The 24,746-nt window shown below is 42.4% G+C and overlaps 6 protein-coding genes across 11 annotated transcripts; 2 read left to right on the top strand and 4 right to left on the bottom strand.

Annotated features, from left to right (window-relative positions):
- Positions 1 to 173: 173 nt before the first annotated feature.
- Positions 174 to 15,199, bottom strand: LOC6650076 (HEAT repeat-containing protein 5B). 5 transcript variants are annotated; one of them, XM_023180301.2, is made up of 8 exons: positions 15,093 to 15,199; positions 7,826 to 8,269; positions 6,113 to 7,762; positions 5,780 to 6,053; positions 5,615 to 5,647; positions 1,600 to 5,308; positions 1,003 to 1,023; positions 174 to 704 (listed from the first exon to the last, which is right to left on the bottom strand). In XM_023180301.2, the coding sequence occupies exons 2-8, from the start codon at positions 8,161 to 8,163 to the stop codon at positions 376 to 378; spliced, it is 6,354 nt and encodes a 2,117-aa protein (XP_023036069.1). In that variant the 5' UTR covers positions 8,164 to 8,269; positions 15,093 to 15,199; the 3' UTR covers positions 174 to 375. The 5 variants fall into 5 exon arrangements, with proteins under 5 accessions (XP_023036069.1, XP_015032404.1, XP_002072847.1 ...); XM_015176918.3 differs by lacking the exon at positions 15,093 to 15,199 and adding an exon at positions 10,604 to 10,707; XM_002072811.4 differs by lacking the exons at positions 1,003 to 1,023; positions 15,093 to 15,199 and adding an exon at positions 10,604 to 10,707.
- LOC6650075 lies at positions 13,274 to 14,439 on the bottom strand. The gene has a single exon (XM_023180626.2). The coding sequence runs from the start codon at positions 14,301 to 14,303 to the stop codon at positions 13,344 to 13,346; it is 960 nt and encodes a 319-aa protein (XP_023036394.1). The 5' UTR covers positions 14,304 to 14,439; the 3' UTR covers positions 13,274 to 13,343.
- Positions 15,200 to 16,121: 922 nt separating the features above from the next.
- Positions 16,122 to 18,102, bottom strand: LOC111519422. The gene is made up of 4 exons (XM_023180326.2): positions 17,983 to 18,102; positions 16,928 to 17,098; positions 16,770 to 16,865; positions 16,122 to 16,700 (listed from the first exon to the last, which is right to left on the bottom strand). The coding sequence occupies exons 2-4, from the start codon at positions 17,045 to 17,047 to the stop codon at positions 16,149 to 16,151; spliced, it is 768 nt and encodes a 255-aa protein (XP_023036094.1). The 5' UTR covers positions 17,048 to 17,098; positions 17,983 to 18,102; the 3' UTR covers positions 16,122 to 16,148.
- Positions 18,103 to 18,139: 37 nt separating this feature from the next.
- Positions 18,140 to 19,423, top strand: LOC6650074 (probable 18S rRNA (guanine-N(7))-methyltransferase). 2 transcript variants are annotated; one of them, XM_002072809.4, is made up of 4 exons: positions 18,140 to 18,196; positions 18,340 to 18,417; positions 18,481 to 18,518; positions 18,586 to 19,423. In XM_002072809.4, the coding sequence occupies exons 2-4, from the start codon at positions 18,379 to 18,381 to the stop codon at positions 19,337 to 19,339; spliced, it is 831 nt and encodes a 276-aa protein (XP_002072845.1). In that variant the 5' UTR covers positions 18,140 to 18,196; positions 18,340 to 18,378; the 3' UTR covers positions 19,340 to 19,423. The 2 variants fall into 2 exon arrangements, with proteins under 2 accessions (XP_002072845.1, XP_046865719.1); XM_047009763.1 differs by lacking the exon at positions 18,140 to 18,196 and adding an exon at positions 18,257 to 18,272.
- LOC6650073 (dnaJ homolog subfamily C member 30, mitochondrial) lies at positions 19,340 to 20,293 on the bottom strand. The gene is made up of 2 exons (XM_002072808.4): positions 19,955 to 20,293; positions 19,340 to 19,892 (listed from the first exon to the last, which is right to left on the bottom strand). The coding sequence occupies exons 1-2, from the start codon at positions 20,193 to 20,195 to the stop codon at positions 19,453 to 19,455; spliced, it is 681 nt and encodes a 226-aa protein (XP_002072844.1). The 5' UTR covers positions 20,196 to 20,293; the 3' UTR covers positions 19,340 to 19,452.
- Positions 20,294 to 21,381: 1,088 nt separating this feature from the next.
- LOC6650072 (protein unc-45 homolog B) lies at positions 21,382 to 24,719 on the top strand. Its single transcript, XM_002072807.4, has 3 exons — positions 21,382 to 21,577; positions 21,631 to 22,935; positions 23,000 to 24,719. The coding sequence occupies exons 2-3, from the start codon at positions 21,654 to 21,656 to the stop codon at positions 24,565 to 24,567; spliced, it is 2,850 nt and encodes a 949-aa protein (XP_002072843.1). The 5' UTR covers positions 21,382 to 21,577; positions 21,631 to 21,653; the 3' UTR covers positions 24,568 to 24,719.
- The last annotated feature ends 27 nt before the right edge of the window (positions 24,720 to 24,746 follow it).

Below are 24,746 nucleotides of genomic sequence, written 5' to 3'. Positions count from 1 at the left end.
TATCCGTATTGGGGGGATTATTAATAACTAACAAATATCTGTATATGTTTATGTATAATTTATAAATTTGTAGGTACTTTCTTTCTTGTTTTTTTTTTTTTTTTGAAAATAAGAAATGCAAATATACTAAGGGTATTGCCAGTAATCAATTGAAATGCCACAAATCATGAAAATTAATGGAAAAAATAAAATTCTGTTCGATATTTATTGCACAAGCCTTTGGGCATCAATTAAAACGGAATGGAATACCCTTAATGGTGTACACATATTAACAATTCACATTTGCAAAGCGTATTCTCGTCTTAATCTATTTAGCAAGCTTCAAATAGTTTCAAGCATTGCATTAATCAATATATGCATGTATATTAGATCAGATTATTGGAAGTTACTAAAATCGGTCTTCAGTTTTATCGTTGGTTTCTGTGGCTTGGCCAATATACCAGTTCTCTGTGCCTCCGTTGCCTTCTGAGCAATGCTAATTGACTGCTGTTGATTCCTTATGGCCGTCTCCAGCTTTAAACGCAATTCCGGAGTCTGGCCCATCAAAGCCTTGAATTCTTTGGGATATTTAGGTCCAATTTTGAGCAGCCATTGCAAGGATTGTTCATGCAATTGTCGTTGGTATTTAGGTAGAGTACGCCATTTGGTTGGATCGGCCAGAAAGCCAATCAGAACGGGCACTAGCAACGTCAACATCTGGATGTCTGTGGAATTGTCAAATGAAAATTTGGCTTAGTAATTCTATTGGGTCGATCTCTATAACGAGTGGGTAAACACTGAACAGCTTTCAATACGACTAAGGCCACACTGGCCAACAATTATCATGCAACATTTAAAGCGTGTGTGTTCTGTGTAGGTGTGTGTGTGTGTTTTTTTGTTGTGTTTCCAGTGATCTTCTAAAGCTAATTTGTGTGCATTATTATATAAACATTGAGTTGGTGCAAACATCGTTATCATCATTTTGTCATGGATTAATGTGGAATTTGAGCTTCATCTATTTACCTTGTAGCAAGTTCAAGTTTCCTAACGATTATTTTATTTTTAGTTCAATTTAATGTGTGTGATTTGGAATGATTTTGGTGACGAGAGAGAGGACGAAAGAGAGAGAAAAAGAGATGTTTGTTTTTTAAAAAAGACACGACACTATTTTGAAGGACGAGATCAGCACCCATAATGGAAACCAAGTTGTCAGCTCAAATGCAAAATGTTTTGAGATTGTAATGAGGGGAAAAATGTTTGGTTAGACTATATTAAGTATGTATTTTAAGAATAATTTGGGCTTAGAGACTGACTAGAGATTATTTGTACCTACTAAAGATTTACATGTTTATAAATTTCACTTGTTAGTCTGACGAAATACTTATATAAAGTTCAATTTAAAGATCTGCATAAATTCAAAGAACTAAATAGAGTCATAAATAAAATCGAATTCGAATCTATTTACAGTTAATATTTAAAGACATAATTAAAATAAGTATTTTGAACCTAACACAAACAATAAAACAGATCTTCTCATCTCAGACTCTATGCTAATCTTTCCCTGCATCTTTCTATTGTTCCTTCTTTATGTGAAACTAATTTATGAATTTATCAACTTACGATGCTGTGGCTCGGCCAGCTCAATGAGCTGCTCCACGGTCACTATGCTCTCCAGAGTCACCTGCAATTCCAGTTCGCTGGTGGGCATCTTGCTGCATTCTGCGTACAGAGATTCAATGATGCGTGGGGCCAAAGCATGGATATAGGGCGTGGCTGTCTTCAGTTCCGCCTGGATAAATATGTCCCGTGTCGTTTCAATGCATTTCAATTTCACCGGCAAATGCTCCGATTGCAAACATTGACGAAAATGATTGATGCACGGATATTGCAAAGATGGTGTGGCCACCACCGAGGCGGGTGTGTGCAGTATAAAAACGGAAATGGCCAGCAGCATGGTTATCTCATCGGCTTTACGTTCCGTTTCATTGTCACCAGCGGTTTTGGTAAGGTCAATAATGGTGGCCAAAGCACTCTGGAGCAATTGTTGCCAATCGTCAGAAGTGTCGCTCTGGCGGGACCAACGATGTTGACAAACCGATCGAAGACATTGAAGTGCGGCCTGAACGGGACTTGTGTTGGCCAGAATGCTGCTGTCTATCGATGACTTGTTGGCTATCTCTTTGATAATGCTTGTGGTCATATACAAGATAGTTGGTAGAATGGTCACAGCTCCACGGGAATTGCACAAATCGAGCAATTGTTCAACACACTGCAATCCATTAGCGACGAGCAGACCGTTGTCATCATTCAGAACTGAAAAGAATGAATTTTGCGAGCTGATTTTGGCATAGGCATAGTCCAATTGTCCAGTCGTCTGCTTGGTGGGATTCATGCTTGGTATTTGCCGGACAAACAAGCACAGACAGACCTCAAGCACTGCATAGACATGCGAACTGCCCGGCTGCATTGTGTTATCCTCGCCCAAGTCCAAGGCATTCTCCTCATTGGCGTTATCGTCGCGTCGCCGTTGTAAATCCTCCCGAGCAGCTTGAATCGTTTGCTTTAGTATCTCAACGCACAAAAGTTGGACAAGTAACTCATCTCTGGTGAGGATTTGTCGATGCAACACGTGACACAACTCAATGGTTAGTGCTTTATCCTTGATCAATTGTTGCCGAGCCCACTTCGAGTCGAAAATGGAATGCAACGAACGCAAACAACTGACAATATTCTTGGGTTTGTCCGAACTGCGAATGGAGCACAGGGCTTCCATGCAGATGCCAAAGATCATGTGGAAACGATCGGCGGCGAGGGATCCATGCGTTATTTGATTATTATTCGATTCAGAGGCAGAGCTGGCCGAGGACTCTTGGTCCTTGGCGAAACCCTCGTCGCGTAGCCACAGGGCGGAAGCATAAAGAATGGGTGGCCAACTGGTCATATAATGTGGTTTCGACGAATTGATTGTATCCGTGGTGTAGAAAGCGCCGCCATCGTGAGGCAACTGCGACTGGAATTCAGCAGGCAGTAGGAGCAGGGCATGATCCTTCATGGCGTTTAGCCAGTGAGAGGAGAGGTTATGCAGTTCCGGCTTGACCAAACCCAACAGGCTTTCACCTCGATTTTCGGGCGCATCCAGTGTGTCCGCATCGAGAACAGTCAACGCTGGTATCGATTGCTGCTGGACCGATTGCAGGGTCAGCAAGGAGGCGGGGGCTTTGCCATTGCCCAGCATAGCCACAATATACACCTCTGCCCACGCCTTGAGTATGCTTAACTTCTCCAAAGTGGCCATGGATTCATTATACAACTGTGTGCTATTCGTTTTGGTATACAATTTGTTCAGTGAGCTAACTAGCAATTGATGGACTCTTCGCAAATCACTAATATCCCTGGCCACTCCTGATCCTATCCAGGCAGAGCAGACCTCACAAGCAGCCGCCGTCACATGAGATGGAGTATCCGGCGCAAAGGCTGGGCGGAGTGCAGCCCCCACTTGGGCCTGAAACTGTTCAAGCAACAAATGTCCAGGAAACTCTGGTTCCGGTACATTGGCAAAGCGATCTATGATCTCCTGCAAGGTACGCAATCCTTCCAGACGCAGTTGATCCGAATCCGATGTGGCGGCCATAAATGACATCCGAATAAGTTCGGATAAATGGAGTATAAGATAATCACCCCTTGACTTGACCATTTGCTGCTCTTTGGCCTGTACGAGATCAAAATGCGTGGGACTGGAGGACTCGCAACTGGAAATAATGCGTCTCACACACTGAGAGGCGAACACACGAGTGGGCCAACGTGGCTGGACAGCCGGATGTGTGGAGGTATTCTCCTCGGCTCTATATTCGGTGACATCATCGGCATATTCCTCCTCCTCATCGTCATCGTCATCGCCGGCACCACCTTGACCCGCAGCATCTTTGGCATCAGCCGCAATTGTCTCCTCTGTCTGGAGGCTACCTTCCACGGCCACCGTGAGAACTTTCTTGCAGAGACTTAGCCAGGAACTGAGATTATCAGCCGCCAGCATCTGCAGCATGGAAGTTAGAGTATCGTGAAGATTCTTCAGCATTTCCGGATCGGTTTCCGTGTCCAACATGGAAAAGAGCACCCCGGGCAGACCAAATTCTGTAATCACCAGATCCGGACATTGCTCCTGCTGTATAGTCAATGCCAGTTCGCACACCTCCCGCGCCTCACGATGGGCCAACTGGCGCAGACAGGAGACAGCCGCCTTGCGGAGTATAAAATAATTGCTGGCCAGCATCTTGACTAGAGTAGGCACCAGAGTATCCAACTGCAAAGATTTGCAGGCAAACAAATGCAACTGCTGCAGACAACCAATGGCTTCGGCCTGGACAAGCGGATCGGCATGAGATTGCAGCAAGGCAGCTGAGCAGAGGAATGAACTGCGCATTGCAGCCACAGCAGACCCTCCGCCTTGCAATTCCGGACCGACAGTGGTGATCAATGCATTCACCACACGACCCACACACTGATGAACATCCACATGAGCATGGGGTACGGTGAGTAAAAGTTTCAGAGACAATGTCAATGTAGGCTCCACATAACCACGAAACATTGGTCCTCCAGAGTCGGCAATCTGTGCTAGGGCATACAGCGACCACACCTGAACCACCGGCGAAGCGCTGTCCTGGGCCAACGCTAGCAGTATCGAGACACTTGTGTTTAGATGTTGCGAAGACCCCATGCCACCGACATATCGATGCAAACAACCCAATGCATGGGAGTGCCCCGTCCGGGTAACAACATCTCGTGCGGATTTCAATTTGTCGAAACTATTTTGAGCCAATTCGGCTGTGAAATGCGAATCCCCGACCACCTGAGCCAGACGGCCCAAAGCTTCACCAGCAGCACATCTGATTGTGGAATTGGTGCTGGTCAGCGATGAAACTATCAAATTGGTGGCACTTTTTCTCACATCCTCTTGTCCCAGGCTTGTCTTGCTGTCTGTGAGATGTTTCAGAGCACACAGAAGAGCCGTAAAGATGTTCATCTGAACCGCTTCCTGGCGGCTACTCTTTGCCTGTTTGATGCATTCGGCAAAGTGTTCCAACATCTGCAGACGATGCTTATTGGCCACTTTTGGGAATATGGTGCCATAAAGTGTAACCGACATATCAATAACAGCCACACCCAGAGGCAGTGGTCCAGGACATTGTTGGGCTGCCTTATTGATCAGCTGTATGTTGCTGGAATTGTTGGCTTGATTGCTGCTCGAGACACTTGACAACCAATTGGGACGGTATAAGCAACATGGATCGTGTTCCAAAGCTCCTGATCCAGCAGCACTATTCGGCTGAAGCTGAAAAGAGAATGAAAACAATAATATTGTAAACTGTTTGAATAAACATTGGGTTATTAAATGATATAACGAGTCGAAAAGATAAGACCGAAATCTTCTAGCGTAACAAATAAACCAAAGAATACAATGAGTCGAGTTGAATTGAATCATTCGACTTTTATGAATCGAACAATAGTTAAATAATTTTATAAATTCGAATAAAAATAAAGAAATGGATTTCAATAACTGTTAAAAATCGAAAATCATGCAAAATAAATTTAGAAAGCGATAAGCAAATTTTAAAGGCATGTCGGACCACACACTTACATGCTCGCCATCGACTTTACGATTGGGTTCCATCTTTAGAGACATAGATAAAAGGGAAAATTTAAGATAGGAAAGAGAGAGATAAAGAGATTTGGTTGTTGGAGTTGTTAAAGAGGACACAATCTTAACCCTTTTTAAAGCCTTTAAAGAAATTATTGCTCTCACCTGATCCTCAATGGTGCGATGATTGGTTTCCTGTAGCCAGGTGCCCAATATAATCGAATCATCTCCATGACAAAGTGTCCTCAGCAAAGAGTTGGTAGTATTTGCGGCATTATCCGATAAGGTAAACTCTGAGACGAGCATACGTAAAAGATGCGTGTAGGATGCCTCCAGAGCATTAGCCGGCAACAGAGTTAGAGTCTCAAAGAGCCGTAAACGCACCATGGCCGCTGGAGCTTTCAGCTGTGTGCCATAACTTTTAAGGACAGTGGCCAAGCTAATGGAATACAAAACGTTCAATAACTTGAAACAAAATTGTGTAGAATTCCGACTCACTTGACCAACATTGCCAGAGCGCTCTCAATGGGTGTAAGCAGACGCCTGGTTATGTCCTCGCTGACTAGTTCGGGACAATTGAGCAGAAAACTATGCATCACAGACAACGCTCCTGCTCGTCCCTCCAAGGTAACCTGCCATGTGAAGGCATCACCGCGAGCCTTCTCCGATTCGAGTTCCTTGTTCGAGCGTGGAAACGAATTGCGCCACAGCAGCAACATGCGAGGCAACAGGCCCTTCACCACCGGCGAACCCAGAGTCATGATGGATCCAATCAACAGCCAACCCGCCTGGGTGCGATGCAGCGACATGCGGCTATTCTGGGAAGCAGAACGCAGCAATTCCTCGGCACAATTAAAGACTACCTTGCCCTTGGTGTGTGGAATGCCCAACGGGGAGTAGCGTACGCTACCCAAAATGGCCGCTAGAGCGCAGCTATAGCCGGCAATAGCCTCTGGCGAGGATCTCATCTGTTCGATGGCTTCGATGAAGCGATCAATTAGCGTGGTAATTTGACTGGGGACGGCAATGCAACAGCATCTCAGGCACCAAGCTGCGGCCAAACGAGCTGCAGCACATGGATGCACAAGAACCGCACAAGTGGCGTCTATGGCTTGGAGGGATTGATCGCCCAGCAAATTCTGAGCAGTTGTTCCTAAGCCAATTAACAGAGAACTTAACTCTTGCAACGCGCAGACCAGTAAATGCTGACTAAACAGTGTCTCTTGATTGGAATCTTTTGCGTTCTCCGGATTGAAGTCAATGGAATTCATTTGTTTGGCCACCAAGTGGATTAGCTCTTTGCAGGCGGCACTCTGAGCCTTCTCCCCCAGCATTTTGCCAATGGTTGAGCGTAAAATGAAATTAATACATTTACGCGAGTAAACAGCATCCACATGGGAACAGGCGGCTTTCGGATTGGCGACCAAGTCCAAGACATGCGACAGGAAAGTACTCAGCTGCCGTTCCAACCACACACTGCCCATAAACTGAACAAAGACCACATAAGCATGGGTAACCCCGACACGGACTTCACGATTTACACCCGAACTGCCTTTGATTATCTCGCCGGTGCCCTTCAAAAATGAAGCTCCTCCGCGTAGAAAACCAGACATCAGTATGCCCAAAGCCTCATCTAGGGATACCAAGCGAAGAGTTCCTCCCTTGGCAGCTGCTGCTGCCTGCATAGCAGCCGCTTGATTTGCCATCTTCTTATTGCTGGCCATCTCCGCCAGCTGTTGGGTATAGGCTAGCAAAGTGCCCAATAGCTGAGCAACTGCACAACGCACTTCGTAATTACTACCATCGAAGGCACGGAAACACAGCGTGCCAAGGCTTTCCAGCTCAGTTTGATACAGAAATGGGGCCGAATATATCATCTTTAGAATGCAACGAGCAGCAGCTACTCGCACAGCCATGACACGATCCAATAGACAATGCTTTGCCGCCTTATAGATATCCTTATGGACATTGGCAATGGCTGTTCCCATTCCCGCATTTACCTTCTCCAGGGTATGCATGATCTCAATGCGAGCCTGCGATTCCGCATTTCGAAGAGTTCTTATGAGTATCTGAACTGTGTCCTCATAGGTGCGTCCCATCATTCTGCCCAGTTTCTCATACATTGAACCCAAAACACAAATTGCAGCCCTGCAAGAAAAAAAACGGGGAAGTCATTAATGTTCCAGGAATCGTTATGCTCCCCCTACTCACAATTTGGTGGGCAAATAGCTGGGTGAATCGTCCTTGTTCTTCAGTATATCATTGCAAGCGTTTACCGTATCGAAGAGCATGAATGTATCCCCCACCGAAAACAAGGTGGCCAATGCACTGGCAATCAATTTACGCATAGGCGGCCCTGGAGCACCCTGTATGCGTTCGGACAATTGTTGCACCAGTTTCTTTTGCGCCGTCTTAATCTCATGTTTGGCTATGTGGGGCAACGATTTCTCCAAGTAACGCAACCATTCCAATTCAAAAACGGGTCGTTTGTGTTCCGGCAGCTGCTTCCATGCCTCCTCGTTGAGGGTCAAGGTGTGAGCCGCATCCATTTCGTTGCTGTACGGTGATATTCCCTCTTCTTCCTGTTCCCTGTTTTGACCTCTCCCTTTGGCTCCAGTCCCACCAGCAACTGTCTCGTCACTGTGTATAAATGATCTGCCCATTATGGAAACAAGAGTGTGAATGTGTGAGAGATGTATAATATAAGCAAATGGAATGTTTTCTATGTGTTGTGTTTTATTAATTAAAATTAAACATTTGTCGAGCGCCGAATGGCATGGCGTGGGATTAGATGATGAACATCTGTTGCTCTTTGCTATAGCCACTCCCTCTGAATCTTGTATTGTGTATTTATATCAGGGCTAAGTATTTCATTGATTAATAATTTCTGAATTCCCCACGAATCTGCCCTATATGCTTTATTTAATTATCTATATCAATTAGGTTTTTAAAAGATTTTGAGTTCAAAAATATATTAAATAAATGAGCCTTAATAAATGTTTAAAATATGTATATACATATACCTATATACAAAATAAATAATATTTTAAATTGAAATGAGTTCGGATATGTAATCGGATATCTGAACAGTCTAACAACTAAATATTGTGTATTCAGTTCATTAGACTTACACTTCTATTAATATCAAAAGGTTTGTTTTATAATAAAAATAAACAAATGAATAATCTGAATTTGTTAATCATCAAATATTTAGGTAAAATAATGATTATGAGTCTTCTTTGGAACCTATCTTTAAGTCAAAACACAAGTCATTCAACAAAGAGAGTCAAGTGGCTCCTGTTAAAAGAGTATCTGAGGCAAACATTTTACGTCTTTCATGTGGCATATTCACATATTCTAAGGTCATCGTAAAAGCTGCCCCAATTGAGAGAAACCGTATGCATCACTCGTTCTATATAAATATGATGATGATGGGGATGATGACGATGACGAGGTTCTATCATAACAATTTATTTAAATATATACACATTTAGACACACGCATGCGATGTGGCATATCGATGGACTTATTGGAACTAAAACGGAAGCTGGTGCAACAAAACTGAATGCAGAGTGCCCCCACGCCTCCAACCCAAAATGATCCAAATTCATTATATGTATGCATATATGATAAGTGCCAAGCTGTCGCCTTGGGCTCGATAAAAAGAAATAGAGGGGAACAAAAACAAAAGAAAGGGCTCACTCGTTGACATACATGGCGACAAAGTCAAGAGGAGCCAAATTATTAATGCCCGAACCCCACTACCTCACACCTCCCACCACCCATTCACTACCCCGTTTGAAAAACCCAAAACAAAGAAAAATCAAACAGAGAGTGGTGAGAAGCAAACCCCATACTCTTGTCTCATTTCGGCATGAAATTATGTCCGCCGGTTATGGGTAATGGGGTAAAGAAAAGAAAATACAATGGAACGATATATGTGGAGGACGTAACAATGGTGGGATGTGGGGATACATGTATGTACACATAGCATGACTGCATGCAATGAGTGTGAGACCGAGCTACACTTGTACTCTATCAAGAAAACAGGGTATAATTGGTTCACTTAACAAAAAAAGATTTTGCAAAGCAAGGTCCTAATTTGGCCGAGAACTTTCTTAACGATTCTATCGAATTTCTCTTCATTTTGTTCAAAGTGGAACCCTTTCTTTGTGATCTCAATCGCACATACCAATAGGTATAATGCATTATTTGTGCCTTAATAATAGTCCGATTTCCTCTTTCTATAAGCCATTTTATAGGTTTATCCTGACATGTAAGAAATTTCTCTTAAATGTATGTATGTTATAAATTATATTACGTTTCATTTCAAAACTACTCAGAATTTTGTACTTTAACTTTTCCTTATGTTTCTTTCACTTTCCTTCTCCTTCCCTTCTCATTCTCCAAAAGAAAGATAATTAGCAGTTGTCACTAAAATATTTAGCAAACCTTTAGAGAACGTGTAGAATATATGGAAATTCAGTTGCAACGTTTTAAGGATACATATTCTTTGTCATGTCTTTGCGGTTGCCTCAAGTGGCGCGTGTGTGTTGCAAAGTGAAATTTCATCTAGAAGGAAGAACCACACCAGACCAGAGCAATTGACGTCTGCAGGCTAAAGTTACATAAGACATATATAGTAGAGGCAAATAGAGACGGCATTGGGCACAGAAAGTTGTGCTTGGGCTGCTGCATGCCCTGACTACTCCAACCCTCCTCCAGGCAGGCTGCAACTCGACACAAGGAGAGAAGAGCGGGGAGAGTAGGACGGCGGGGATGGAAAGCCGTGGCAAGTAAAACCTGTAAGGTGCTACAAGATTACCACCAACAAAACCCATCCACGACCATTGATGTCTAGCTGTATATACAGGGTGCTTTGCTTGCGATATTCCCTTATTCGGTTTCTTCTTTCTTGTGGTATTAATGTTGGTGGTGGTGTTGGGCGGGTGGTTGGTTGAACCTCAACCGACTTCAACTGATATTTACCTTCTCGCCTCATAGATAACTTTGCGCAGGAATTGCGGTGTGCGTGCAAAATTTAAGTTTTCCATTGTTCAATTCGCTGATGCCACCACACAAAACACAAAACTTTGATTTAAAAACTTTCTTTTTCACAAACTTTCCACACAAATCGTTTCCATTGTGTGTGTATTGGCAAAAATATATATTTATGATTTATCTTTCTTTCTATCTAATAATTAAATGTTTATAAGTTGTACGAAAAACTCTATTTTTTTTTTTCCCCCCGACAATGAAGATGAAATTTTATTTCAAAGGCGGCGGAGGAAAACGAACGAACAAATAATGCGGCACATCCGCGTCAAGTTTTCCACTTGCTTCGCTTAGCAAATACAAACAGCAACTGAGCGAAGAGAAACACTGTGAGAGTCAACCAACCAACAGAGACGCCATGGGCGTAGCGAAGAGGGGGACCATATATCAAACATATGGTCATGACGTTTTGACTTATTATTATTTCTCGGTTTTTACTTGATTTATATGAGGACTAGCTGGCCCGGCAAGCGTTGCTCTGCCCCCTTTTTTACTTGCTGGCGAATTAAATGTTTTGTTCGTCCATTAAATGTTCGACGTGGCAATTTTAAAATTTTTTGCTACGCACTTAACTTAGTTTAATATTATTGAGTATAAAATATTTTTTGTTTTGTTTCCAGGTGCATAAATAAACAAATTATTTGGTGCTCCCACCCTGGAACATGCCACGTATAATTGTCCGTGAGAAAAGCACGGCTCTTTTAAATTTACCCCACACACTTGAAGGGTTTGTCCTTGCGCTTTATTTATCGTCATTGCAAATGATAAACGCACTGGGAATTGAAGACGTTGCAATTCGAATGGCAGTTGATATCAATGGAATCCTTGGTATTAATACAACTTCTCCTCTTTCTTAGTTAGAATTGTTGCTCCGATTAAATTAGGCATTAATTTTTTTATACAAAGTCTTGTTCCATTGCAAAGTTTTGGTGCATTGATATTTCTTAATAGTATGATTGAGGAACCCACTTTCAATTTTAAAATATGTGGTGGCATACCGGGTAGCTCCAAAGAATTTAGAAATTCCACAGGATAATTTACTGCGTCTTCTTCTGTTGTAGCAGTATCGATTGACTTGTATGATATTATGTCACCTGTTGAATTTGATCATTTAATTCATTCACATTTGAGTTCGTCGGTGCTAAAATTGCGCGTTCCCTCAGCCAATCCTGATTTGTATAGTTTTGAACTATGTTTATGGGCCATCAGACATTCATCCCATAAAATAATTGCTGCTTGTTGCAAGACTTTTGCCATTCCTGAATTTCTTGAAATATTACACGTTGGAGTCTCAACTGTTAGCATGTTTAAAGGCAATTTTAAAGCGGAAAGTGCAGTTCGGCCCCCATCCAATGGAATATATGCTATAATCAATTGTGCTATCATAATTATGAGCCGCCAATTCCATGTTGTTGTCAACCGTGTTCGCATTACGTCTACGAAATTCTCTAACAACTGTGGCGTTTCGTGTTCGTCTACCAGTATTTGAACGTCTTGGAAGTGGCATTTTGAATGTGGTTTATATACAATTCACTTAATTTTTTAAATTCTAACCTCACTTTTCTTATTGAACGCAAAAAATTCACATATAACAGTCACGAATGCACTGATCTGGCAACGAATGCCATATAAACAATACATCAGTCATTAAATGTATGGCAGCACTACTGGTATATTAAAGCTATATGAGGTATACGTTGTACAACACTTGTTCCTTATTTGAATTCATTTTATTCATTCATTTTAAAACTCCTTTAGTTAATTGGTTAAACTGAAAATTAACTTTCTTTTGGAAAAAAACCCCTTCTTTGGGCCACAACGAACATTTACAAAAAAAAAATGGGCAAAATTGGTTGATTCCTGAATGACTTATTAAATTACAAAAAAACGGCTTACAATTTTATATATGTATATATAGAAGAAGATAAGTCTGTTACGTATTGCGAATGGAAATGCCGTTTGGTTAACCTGTTTGTTGCACCATCTAACTAAAGCTCAAACAAATTGTCATATCCGTGATCAAGGACTTCTCTGAATTGGACCTCCAAGACGGTCATCTTATCAATCAAGAAAAGAAGCCTTGCCTTGCAGACTCCCAAAACCGCGAAAAATTAAGACAGTTTACAGAATTGAGAACCGTATTCCGACAAAAATATATAATAAATTGAATAATTGAAGATTATTATTTTTTAGATGTGTTCATCTCAATTTGAGTGGAAAATCTGTAGCCGATTGATTTTTTCTTAGATTTCAAAACGATCAAAAAGTCATTTAACACTTTAAAACGAGAAAAAATTGGTTGCTACCCCCCAAGTTATAATCCTGGCTACGCTCATGAGAGAGAGAGCGCTCTGGAGAGTCACCCAATGAGAGATGGTTTGGCCTCAGAGAACTTTGTTTGGCAAAACCGATTAAAGCCGGCTTTATCGATAAATTTCATTTCACACAGCGAGGGGGAGGGTGTTGGGAAGGCATGGCAGTTGCGGGGGTGTGATGGACAACCTGTCGAAACTGTGTCAATGTGTCAAAAGGCGACTGGACAAACTAAATTATCACAAGCGAAACGTAAATCTATTGTGGCCTACAAAGAAGTAGCACAGCAGTTAAAGGATATTTGCAAGGATTAGTTAATTTATTGGAAGTTCTTTTGATTAATCTTAATTAAATACTTATATTAAGGCAAAAACTGCATGGTGGGTATATAGGCCAATGCCTTGGATGTGGGACTATTTGGATTGCCCAGATCTTTGACTATGCCCTGAATCCTGGCTACCACATCGCTTCGCTGGACATCACCGCGATCCAACATCCGTTGAAATATCGTATGCAATTGGCGAGCCGATGATGAGCTATTCGAGATCTCGTATAGCTGCTGTAATAGATCCTCCGAATAACCTTCATATTTACTTAAATTGGCGGCCTTGGCATCGCGTTTGAGTAAATCGTAGACGAGTAGGAAATCGACATAAGGCTTGGTGGGCGGAACACGTTTTTTACCCGCTGTTGAATCACTACTCAAACGATCCATGGCCAAATCAAAATCAAATGCTGCACGACCATAATTATCATCATAGAGACGTAGGAAATTGTCCAACGACTCAACATCGTTGGTAAAATCATCGTGCAGGGCCTCCGATTGAATGTCACGTATGAGTGAGAGTGGTAACCTATCAATGTCCGAATCATCATCTCCGATTTCATTGAAAAGGGCATGACCCTCGAGAATTGGCGACGACGACGACAGCTGACCGGCGGGTGGGGCAAACAAGGCCGGTCTATGCGGAGGCGTGGGAGCCGATGTAGGTCGCGCCGTTGTAGTCGATGTGCGTTGCGGTGTCTCCCACCAGCTGGGAGGCTGCCACCAACCAGAACCAGTTGGTCGACGTGTTGTCGTTGCCTGAGTAGGTCTCGATGTAGTGCTTTCTGACTCTTCCCTCTTGTCAAGTGCTGTGGTTGTCGACACACTAAACGGTGGCTCTACAGTCGTGGTGGCCAATGGTTCATATTGCAAAAGATCTATATAGTAGGCCAATGCCTGCATGGCGGCGGGTAAATAACTTGTCAATAGATTTGCTGATTCCACTGTATGGAGCAAGAGTAGAAATGTCACCCAAGGTTTTAATTTAACCAGCATTTTACTCGGTACTTTTTCCCGTGAAACGTTTTGGTTCTTAGAGCTTAAGACGCGCAACTAAATGGGATTCATTTGGTATCTGAGCGTTCTGGTTAACGTTTTTGGCAAACTTGTTAAGGCCCAGCAGAAGCAGCAGCAGCCGAAGAGGCCAGCGACCGAGAAAAGAAAGGAAAGGAAAGACCTTCCCTTGCCAAAAAACCAGTTTTAAAGCAAAAACAAAAAACTCATAAATATGCAAGATATAAACCTGAATTCTTTGTTATAATATTCCAGAGAACTTACATCAAATAAAAACCACAAAAACAAACAAAACGATTTACCCAAAAAAAAAGGGGAAAAGGAAATGCATGACATAGTCTAAGATGCACTGCAGCAGTTTGAGAGTCATTTATTCAGAGAAAGAGGTTGAAAGAGAGAGAGACATATGAAGACCAAAATTGATACCTGTTGTACGTCATACGTTGTTTTTGTTGTTATTATTGTTACTGTTATTTTATTCTCGCTTTTTGACTTATTCGTCTTTCGGTGTTTTCTTTTAGGCCACCAGGTAAATGGGTCAATCTATCGGACCCCTTTGATAGTTCTCCGCATCTTCCACATTTTTCCTACTTACACAACAATATGATTATTGTTTATTTGCGTACGCGTCATTATTATAGTAATTATGTACATTGTCTCAAATGCGTCGCCCTTCCCCCACCTAATTGACAACATCTACGCACACACACTCTTCCACACACAAATGTTGTAATTTTCATAATATTGGCGCATTTTACTGACAAAACTTACATTTTCACTGAATGCCCTTGTTTTCGTTCACTTTAAACTGCACTTTCACATATTTATTGCTTGCTTTAACTACTTTTTTACATAAATTTCAACAGTTGCAAAAAATTTTTATTTTTAATAAAACTTTTCAGCGCATTAGGCAACACTAGACTGAATCAGTGATGGCAAATGTGGAAAAAATAAAATAGATGGCGCCATAATACAGCGCTGCCAGACGCGTGGAAAACGCCAATCTGGCAATCGCGTGAGTAAAACGCTAGCGGTTTAAAAACGCGTGAGTAAACCGCTCGAACATGTGAGTAAAACGCGCGAACATGTTCGAGTTCGTGAGTAAATGTTCGAGTTCGTGAGTAATGTTGGAGTTCGGCTCATCGGTTGGGCTCATCGGTTGCAGTTCGGCTCATCGGTTGCAGTTCGCCTCATCGGTTGGGCTCATCGGTTGGAGTTGGGCTCATCTGTTGCGGTTCGCCTCATCTGTTGCGGTTCGGCTCATCGGTTCGAAGTTCGATGCTTTTTTTCGCTCGGTTCGGTTCGGTGTGGTTCGGTAAGGGTATTCGTAGGGTATTCACTTTTTGTGGTGCAATTCAACAATTAAATACATTACAATTAAAAAACAACTTTAAATACTTTCAATTCATTCTATATTTACAAAATGTTTATGAGAGATTCCAAGATGTCATAAAATATGGCAGAATCCGAAAATCTTTAAGATGCCTAATTATTATCAAAAATATTCATCTTCCTGCTTACACAAATATATTGCACATCACCCATCACGTGAGGATTTCCCAGAAAATGCGTTGCAATTATTTAAAATTACCTCATTTGCAATTATACATATCCCGATTTCCCGCCACAATTCTTTGTTTGCAATTTGCATCTGGCAATGCCATATTCGGCCACACTTTGCCCGGAAATAGCTACTTTCAGGCTATAAATCCCGCTAACTTTTAAATCCAAATCAATAGGGGATCCCAATCTGGATGAAATGGACAAAAACCCACCCTCTTAAGTTAAAACAGAATTGCATCATGGGTACATAATTTTTAATTTTATTTAAAGATCACTTGCTGCGTCATAAACCATAAAACTCAGCAATCCACCACCCTCGGCACACATCTTTAGGGGCATGACCGGCATATGTCTCACAAACGACTTCCCCTTTTGCTCCATCCGGTCGCTGTTAAGTTTTGTCAAAACGAACTCATCCTTATCAATGACTTGGAAAATGTTCTTTAGAGTCTCCTTAATACTGCTTATGAAGGCCCAGAAGAGAGCCAGCGTGTCGTAATTAATGGATTTGCATCTTTGCTGTATTTCGTTAAGCTGATTTCGGTATTCCTGTCTTTTGAATACCGTGTCCACCAGCAAAAGAACATTGTTTTCACAGGAGATATCGGATTCCTTTATGAAGTAATTTAACAAATGTGTCACATCGAATACGTGTGGAGGTGGCACGTAAGGACATATGTCCTCCAATATAGTCAGGGCACGAATGTTCATCCGGAACCTGTCAGACACTATGGCCACTATGTTTCGCCTCAAGGGTATGGGCACTTGCATTAAGATCTCCAGAATGATGTCAGCAAGTTCATCAGAATTGGTCAGCTGCAATGAAACATAATGGATATATAATCTTGAAATGCAAAATATGTATATATGTATGTAGGTACTTACAAACTCGGTGGAAGTATCGCTTTTAGGACAAGCGCTTTTCGCGTATATCAATGCTTGACTTCCAGTGATCAAGTTGGTCAAGTACATGACGAAAATCTGTAAAGATATATGTATATGTTTGTATGATATAGCCCCTGTCTATGCAGATATGTATTTACTTTGTGAACATAGGGCACGCTATGATGCCAGAATTCGTCCATGTTGATGCAATAAACGGCGTCCTCCTTCAGAAGGGGCTTCGCCAAAATAAGGGTGTTGAGGAATACCCCGTTTCTCATGAATCGAGTCCCCAAGGTACGTATTTACAAGTTGCTTGATATATATCCGATCTGGAAAGCACAAATGATAAATATTAAAGTTTTCATTTATCTTTTTATCAGCAGCCCAAGAATCAAAGTCACATTATCATATAAGCGTAATATCAATGACGTAAGCAATTGGTAGCAATTGGTTGATGTTGTCGATATAATGCAGTAGAGGAAGAATGTGGCACTAAACGATGGAGCCGACGAGCTGTAGTGGCAAGGGTCCAAATGACAAGTTTTCTGTTTTCTACAGGAACTTTCAAGGAACTTGTTGCTACTCCCAATGTCGTAACAAAGGATTCCAACTATTTGTTTGGAAGAGTAATCTAACGAGTGCGCCCACAACTTGGCTCAAGATCAAGAGCTATACGTGCGCTTGGGATCTAGTTGAGGGCAGTTATGTTGGCGTCCAAGGAATTTGTCTGAACAACAATATCAATTCTGTGATGCCTTCTTAACGGTGCACCGTGGTGTCTCGAGATGTGTGCCTTTGTTTGGTGAAGTCTATTTGAGCTCCAATCAAGATAATTCGGCTATGGCCTACGTTCTCTCGTTGTTACCTAGTGTGCCCGTGGTGCCAGTCAATTTGGACGAGTATCTGAACGTCACCGAAGCAACTTACAATCATATTGAGGATTTGTATTAATCTAATTCCCATATGCATGGCGAATTGAGGCTCTACAAAAAGGATCCTCTATTGGTCCATTCCAGGTAAGAATGGAATGAATTCCATTATAAAAATGTAAATAATTTCTAATATTTCTCTTATTTCCAACCATTTCACAGAATCAAGACTGGCAATCGCAATCCTGGATACTTATCCATATTATAAATCCCTCAAGGATGTTGCGTTGGCGCCTCACTCACTCACGGTCTAAACTTCACCATTGCCAATTTTGCATCAATACCTGAACAAAAAGTATGTGAAGAGTATAAGTTAGTCGGCCTTGTGTTTTCGCTACGAGTTCGATTTGGTTCCATGGTTCGTTGCAAACCGTTGTTCGGGGGTGTTTAGGCTGAATTCGCCGTATTCTGGAAAAGCAACAAATTCATATAAAGTTTGCAGCGGAGTTCGTAGCTGAATTCGCCACGTGCTTACGTTGTGTTTACGTTTTTCGCCACGTGCGTTTTATTTTTATTTGGATTAAAATAAAAAATATAAAAAATTGCATGAAATTGCATTAAAATAAATAATATAGTTTGTATTATAAAAATTGCATGAAAACGGTAATCAGATGACATATTTGAATCTGTTTCCATTATAGCCCGAAAGAAACGGAGCAAGTTAACACAGGATAAACAAAATGGCCAGACGACCAGAGCACTCGGCACCGCCGGAAATAGTAAGAAAGCAGACAAGTCTCTTGATGATGACAACATAATTGTGAATGTTTTAATAATTTTAGTTCTACAATGACGATGAGGCCAAGAAATATTCCACAAAGTAAGCCCGAAGCTATGTACATATGTATACACATAAATCTCATTTTGGATTACCTTTTTACGTACAGCTCCCGCATAATTGAAATCCAAGTGGAGATGGCAGAACGTGCCCTAGAACTGTTAGCTCTGCCTGATGATGATGAGACCCGTTTGATTCTGGACATTGGATGCGGCTCTGGACTTTCTGGCAGTGTCTTGGAGGACAGCGATCACATGTGGATTGGCATTGACATAGCCAAAGCCATGCTGGACATCGCCCAGGAGCGTGAGGTGGGCGGAGATGTTGTTCTAGGCGACATGGGCGAGGGCATGCCCTTTAGGCCGGGCACATTCGATGGTGCCATTTCGATATCTGCCCTTCAATGGCTATGCAACGCCGACAAGTCCTATCACAATCCTCACAAGCGTCTGCTAAAATTCTTCACTACGCTCTACTCCTGCCTGACACGTACAGCTCGTGCAGTGTTCCAGTTCTATCCCGAAAACTCGGATCAAGTTGATATGGTGACATCACAGGCAATGAAGGCCGGTTTCTATGGCGGCTTGGTTGTGGATTATCCGAATTCGGCTAGGGCCAAGAAATATTATTTGGTCCTAATGACTGGAGGAGCAGCCGAGTTACCCAAAGCCTTAGGCTCTGCTGAGGACGAGCGACGCGTTAATTATATCAAGAAGCGCGACGCTTGCCGTGATGCTCGTGGCAAAGCCCCAAAGAAATCTCGTGACTGGATCCTGGCCAAAAAGGAGCGCAGACGTCGCCAGGGACTGGAGACACGACCGGATACCAAATATACCGCACGCAAGCGGAGTGGACGGTTTTGATTTAAATCGATTGATCTACTGTATATTCACATCCTTGTTAATATCGTAATTAAAACAATTTTTACGCTTAAGCAACTAAAAGAATTGGACTAGAGAAGTTGATTCTACGACAACTAGGTAGTGCCCGCACCTCCCTTTTCGCTTCGCTGCTTGCTATCCGCCCGCTGTTGGGGCGTGTCGTAGGAACTCTCAGCCATGAACATCAAATAAACGGCCACGGCGGCAAAAATGAAGGCAATCATCACAGTATCCGTCTGCTTGGATATGCTATTCTGCTCCTTTTGCACTCGAATCCTTTCGTATTTGGCCTGGGCCGTCTGGCGACGTTCAAAATTTTTGCCATAGTGCGCACGCGACCATTCATCGAAATCGTAGATAGGAGTTCGACCCTCAGTATCGGCCACTTTGGACTTCTTGAAACGTGACTTGTAGAACTTGGTCTCTGGATCATCCTCCACCGCCTCTGCCGCCTGGTCGTGTATATCCTGAGCATATTGAGAGCCTGCAGTATGGACAATTCCCTTGTCATAGAGCCGCCTTAGTCGATAGTTACCTTATTAAAAAGTACACAAGTCCTAATGATATTTTGTTAGAAATGATATGCCAGATAGTTACCCAAAACTTCATACGCCTGATTAATCTCCCGAAATTTCTTGGCGGCGCTCTCACTTCCCTGATTCCTGTCCGGATGATAAACCATGGACAATTTATAATACGCAGCTTTGATTTCATTTTGTGTGGATCTCTTTGCTATTCCCAAGGCATCGTAGTAGTTGATTTGCTGCCCAAGCGGACAGCTCGTATGCAAATGGCGGGGCACTAGATATCGCCACATGAGCTGACCATGCTTCAACATCACCCTTGTCTTGTTTTTTGTACTTATTTATTTTTTTACAAACAAAAGTTATATCACGCGAAAATCAAAACAAACGACCAGCTGATATTTGGGAGCTAAATTTTGAAATAGAACTGCCAACTTGATGAAATGTCAACAAGTAGGGGAGAGGGCCCAGTAATGACCCGGGTTTTGAAAAACCTCGAAATTTTTTCTTCAGTTCGGGAAAATGAAAAATTAAGAAGTTTAACATTTAAATATTAACCAAACGCAACTTTTTTCCAAAGAATGTATGTTTATTTGAGTTACTCAAAAAATTTTGAAACAGATTTAATTTGGATAACTTTTTTTAACTTTAAAAAAAAGTGGCCCAGTTATGACTCAACTTAAGAAATTCACTGAAAATAAGAAAATATGAAAGGAATGTCACACGAATTGTTGTGATTTAATGGTTTACTTATTTTGAAGGGCTTCAAAGCCAAAAACAATGAAAAACCCAAAAGAAAATGGCCATAAATGAGAACGATTTTAAGCCCTCGTCGTCCATGTCACTTTCGCAGTTTTTGCAAGCGAAATAACTTGCTTGCATATTAGCGCACTTCGAATGAACATTCCCGATCGAGATCTTCCAGAATATTCTTGGACAAACTGGTCTCAATATGTAAATTTCCTTTCCTTGTTGTTAAACAACATCAAAAATGTTGGAATTTGATAATTTTACATAATCCGAGTGCAAAAAAAAAATGGGACATAACTGGGCACCCCAGCTGAGTCATAACCGGGCCTTTTTATAGTTTAAAGTTTATATCTATATTTTTTATATACACTACATAATCACATAAATTTTTATAGAATCACAAAATATACGGCAAATACAATACTTTGATGCATTGCACTCACCTTTTCACTGTTGATTTCACAAAATTTTGGTACTTTGAAAAAAATGGAAAAAAACTTTTTCGCACGATTTTCAAAACGATGTTTGGTACGCGTATATACAATACGATTATTAACGTTGGGGTCTGTCCAAAAACTGCAGAACGTCTAACAAACATGATTTACAGGGCTCAAACTGTCATTCAATACCGCATTTCAAAAATATTTGAGAATGTCACAACTGGGCCTGAGTCACAACTGGGCCCTCTCCCCTACCAAGTAGGCAGCACCGCACTCGAATTGTATTTGATTTCACAGCTGATGTCAAACAGTTGCAAGTATTTTGGTTTTTCTTTTTGAATTTAGATGTTTATATATAGAACATCTGCTTTTAGTTGAGTGAAAATTGCCCACACAGCGTGCTTGCTTTTCCGACTGACCATTTTCTACCGTGTGTGTGTGTTGTGAGCTAACAAGATCGAGAAGTTTCTGTGTTCTGGCAAGCAGAATTTAGGACAAAACGTGAGGTGAGTCATTTTAGGAAAATATCAAAAATGGAAATAAATAGTTTACTCAACAGACACTAAGGTTGCAACTTTAATTATGACAAATACAATCAGCAGTGAGGAATCCTCAGCCACTGGTTTTAAGGACAAAGGCAACGAGGCATTCAAGGCAGGCAAATGGGAGGATGCAGTGCTGCAATATGGTCTGGCAATCAAATTGGGAGCACAGCAGCAACACAAAGAGTTGCCTGTTTTCTATAAAAATCGTGCAGCGGCCTATTTGAAACTGGAGCAGTACGACAAAGCTGCGGACGACTGTACAGAGTCGTTGCGTATGTCCCCAAATGACCCAAAAGCACTCTACCGCCGCGCAACGGCATATGAGGCGTTGGATAAAGTCGAAGAGGCCTACAAAGATGCCACCAATATATTCAAATCTGACCCAGGCAATAAAATTGTGCAGCCAATACTCCACAGACTACATTTGGTAGTGGAGGAACGCGGGGCTCGTAATGCCAAAACATCGACCAAGGTGAAGCAGATGATGGAGCTGACATTTGACTTTGGCGCCCCCATTGAGAAGCGTCGCTCGGCTGCCAATAACTTGGTGGTTCTAGCCAAGGAATCAACTGGAGCAGAACTTCTCTTCAAGGAGCAGTGTGTCGCGAAAGTGGCCACATTGGCTAAATTGGAAAAAGATGCAGATATCTATGTGAACATGGTACGAGTGGTGGCCGCTCTCTGTGATCAGAATGTGGAACGCACTAAGGCAGTGCTCCAGGAGCTGGGCATTCCATGGTTCATGCGTGTTCTTGACCAGAAACACGAGGATTGTGTGGCCACTGCCCAATATTGCCTGCAGACGATCATCAATGCATTGTCTGGATTGAAGAATAAACCCGATTCCAAACCGAACAAAGAGCTGTGCTCGAAAAACAATCGAGAGATCGATACTCTGCTCACCTGTATGGTCTATAGCATTACGGATCGCACTATATCGGGACCCGCTCGAGATGCAATAATTGAACTTATCACTAGAAATGTCCACTACTCGGCTTTGGAGTGGGCCGAACGCCTAGTGGAGATTAGGGGTCTGTGCCGTTTACTTGAGGTTTGCTCAGAATTGGACGACTACAAGTATGAAAGTGCCATGGAAATTACATCGTCCACGCCGACAATTGCTTCAGTATGTCTGGCCAGAATCTATGAGAATATGTACTACGATGAGGCCAAGCAACGCTTCACAGACCAAATCGATGAGTTTATCAAAGATAAGCTATTGTCACCTGATATGGAGTCCAAGGTGCGTGTCACGGTAGCCATTACCTCACTCCTGAGTGGTCCCCTAGATGTGGGCAATCAAATTATTGCCAGAGATGGTAAGCAAACAAATATAACTGACTACCAATAGATGCCTCACCTATGTTCTTTTTATTCTTGCAGGAATTCTTCAAATGATCCTGGCTATGGCCACCACGGATGACATGTTGCAGCAGCGTGTGGCCTGCGAGTGCCTCATCGCGGCGTCCTCAAAGAAGGACAAAGCCAAAGCCTTGTGTGAACAGGGAGTGGATATATTAAAGAGACTATATCACTCAAAAAATGACGCAATTCGTGTGCGAGCTTTGGTCGGTCTGTGTAAATTGGGCAGCTATGGAGGTCAGGATGCTGCCATAAGACCCTTTGGCGATGGTGCAGCCCTAAAGCTGGCCGAAGCGTGTCGCAGATTCCTTATCAAGCCTGGCAAAGACAAGGACATTCGTCGTTGGGCTGCCGATGGCCTTGCCTATCTTACTTTGGATGCCGAGTGCAAGGAGAAACTGATCGAGGACAAGGAATCAATACATGCCCTCATGGATTTGGCTCGTGCCGGGGATCAGTCATGCTTGTATGGTGTGGTTACCACCTATGTGAATCTTTGCAATGCTTACGAGAAGCAGGAATTGCTGCCCGAGATGGTGGAACTTGCCAAATTTGCCAAGCATCATATACCCGAAGAACATGAACTGGACGATGTGGATTTCATAAACAAACGTATAACAGTTCTGGCCAACGAGGGCATTACCACGGCCCTGTGCTCTCTGGCCAAGACCGAAAGTCACAATTCCCAGGAATTGATAGCCAGAGTGCTGAATGCCGTTTGCGGCCTGCGCGAACTGAGGGGAAAAGTGGTCCAGGATGGTGGCGTCAAGACATTGTTGCGCCTTGCCTTGGAGGGCACCGACAAGGGTAAACGTCACGCTTGCCAGGCTCTGGCCAGAATTGGCATTACCATTAACCCAGAGGTGGCATTCAGTGGACAACGTTCATTGGATGTTATACGTCCGCTGCTGAACCTTTTGCACCAAGACTGCACGGCCCTGGAGAACTTTGAATCGCTCATGGGTCTTACCAATTTGGCCAGCATGAATGAGAGTGTGCGACAACGCATCATTAAGGAGCAGGGATTATCGAAAATTGAGTTCTATCTCATGGAGGATCATCTATATCTCACAAGGGCGGCAGCACAATGTCTATGCAACCTGGTTATGTCCGAAGATGTGGTCACTATGTTCGAAGGCGAAAATGATCGTGTGAAATTTTTGGCTCTTCTTTGCGAGGATGAGGACGAAGAGACGGCCATGGCGTGTGCCGGTGCCTTGGCCATACTCACCTCGGTTTCGGCCAAGTGTTGCAAAAAGATATTGGCCATTGCCAGTTGGCTGGATGTTTTGCACACTCTAATTGCCAATCCAAGTCCAGCAGTTCAACATCGTGGCATTGTGGTAATTCTCAACATTATTAATGCCGGCGAAGAGTTTGCAAAGAAACTCTTCGACACAGACATCATGGAACTACTCAGTGGTCTTGGCCAGCTGCCAGACGAGACGCGCTCCAAGGCCCGAGAGGTGGCTATTCAGTGCCTGGCCGCTGCAGAGAAATATCGCATCATCGAGAGATCTGATGAGGCCGAGATTCCCGATGTCTTTAAAGAGAGTGCCAAAATCACCGAAATCACAGAAGAAGATTAATTTTTAACATCGTTTTAAATCATTTTTATAATATTGCCTTCATCTGCCATCTAATTACTTTTCAAAGTGTACTTAAAAATGTCTTCTCTAATTTAATTGTACGAATTTATTTATTAAATTCCATTAAAAAGTGTTTTGTTTTTCAAACTGAATATCGATCAATCGTGTTCGAATTGATT

The sequence above is a fragment of the Drosophila willistoni genome, chromosome 3R (assembly GCF_018902025.1).
Source record: "Drosophila willistoni isolate 14030-0811.24 chromosome 3R, UCI_dwil_1.1, whole genome shotgun sequence".
In the NCBI taxonomy this organism is placed as follows: Eukaryota; Metazoa; Arthropoda; class Insecta; order Diptera; family Drosophilidae; genus Drosophila; species Drosophila willistoni.
This window is presented reverse-complemented; position numbering and strand designations above follow the sequence as displayed.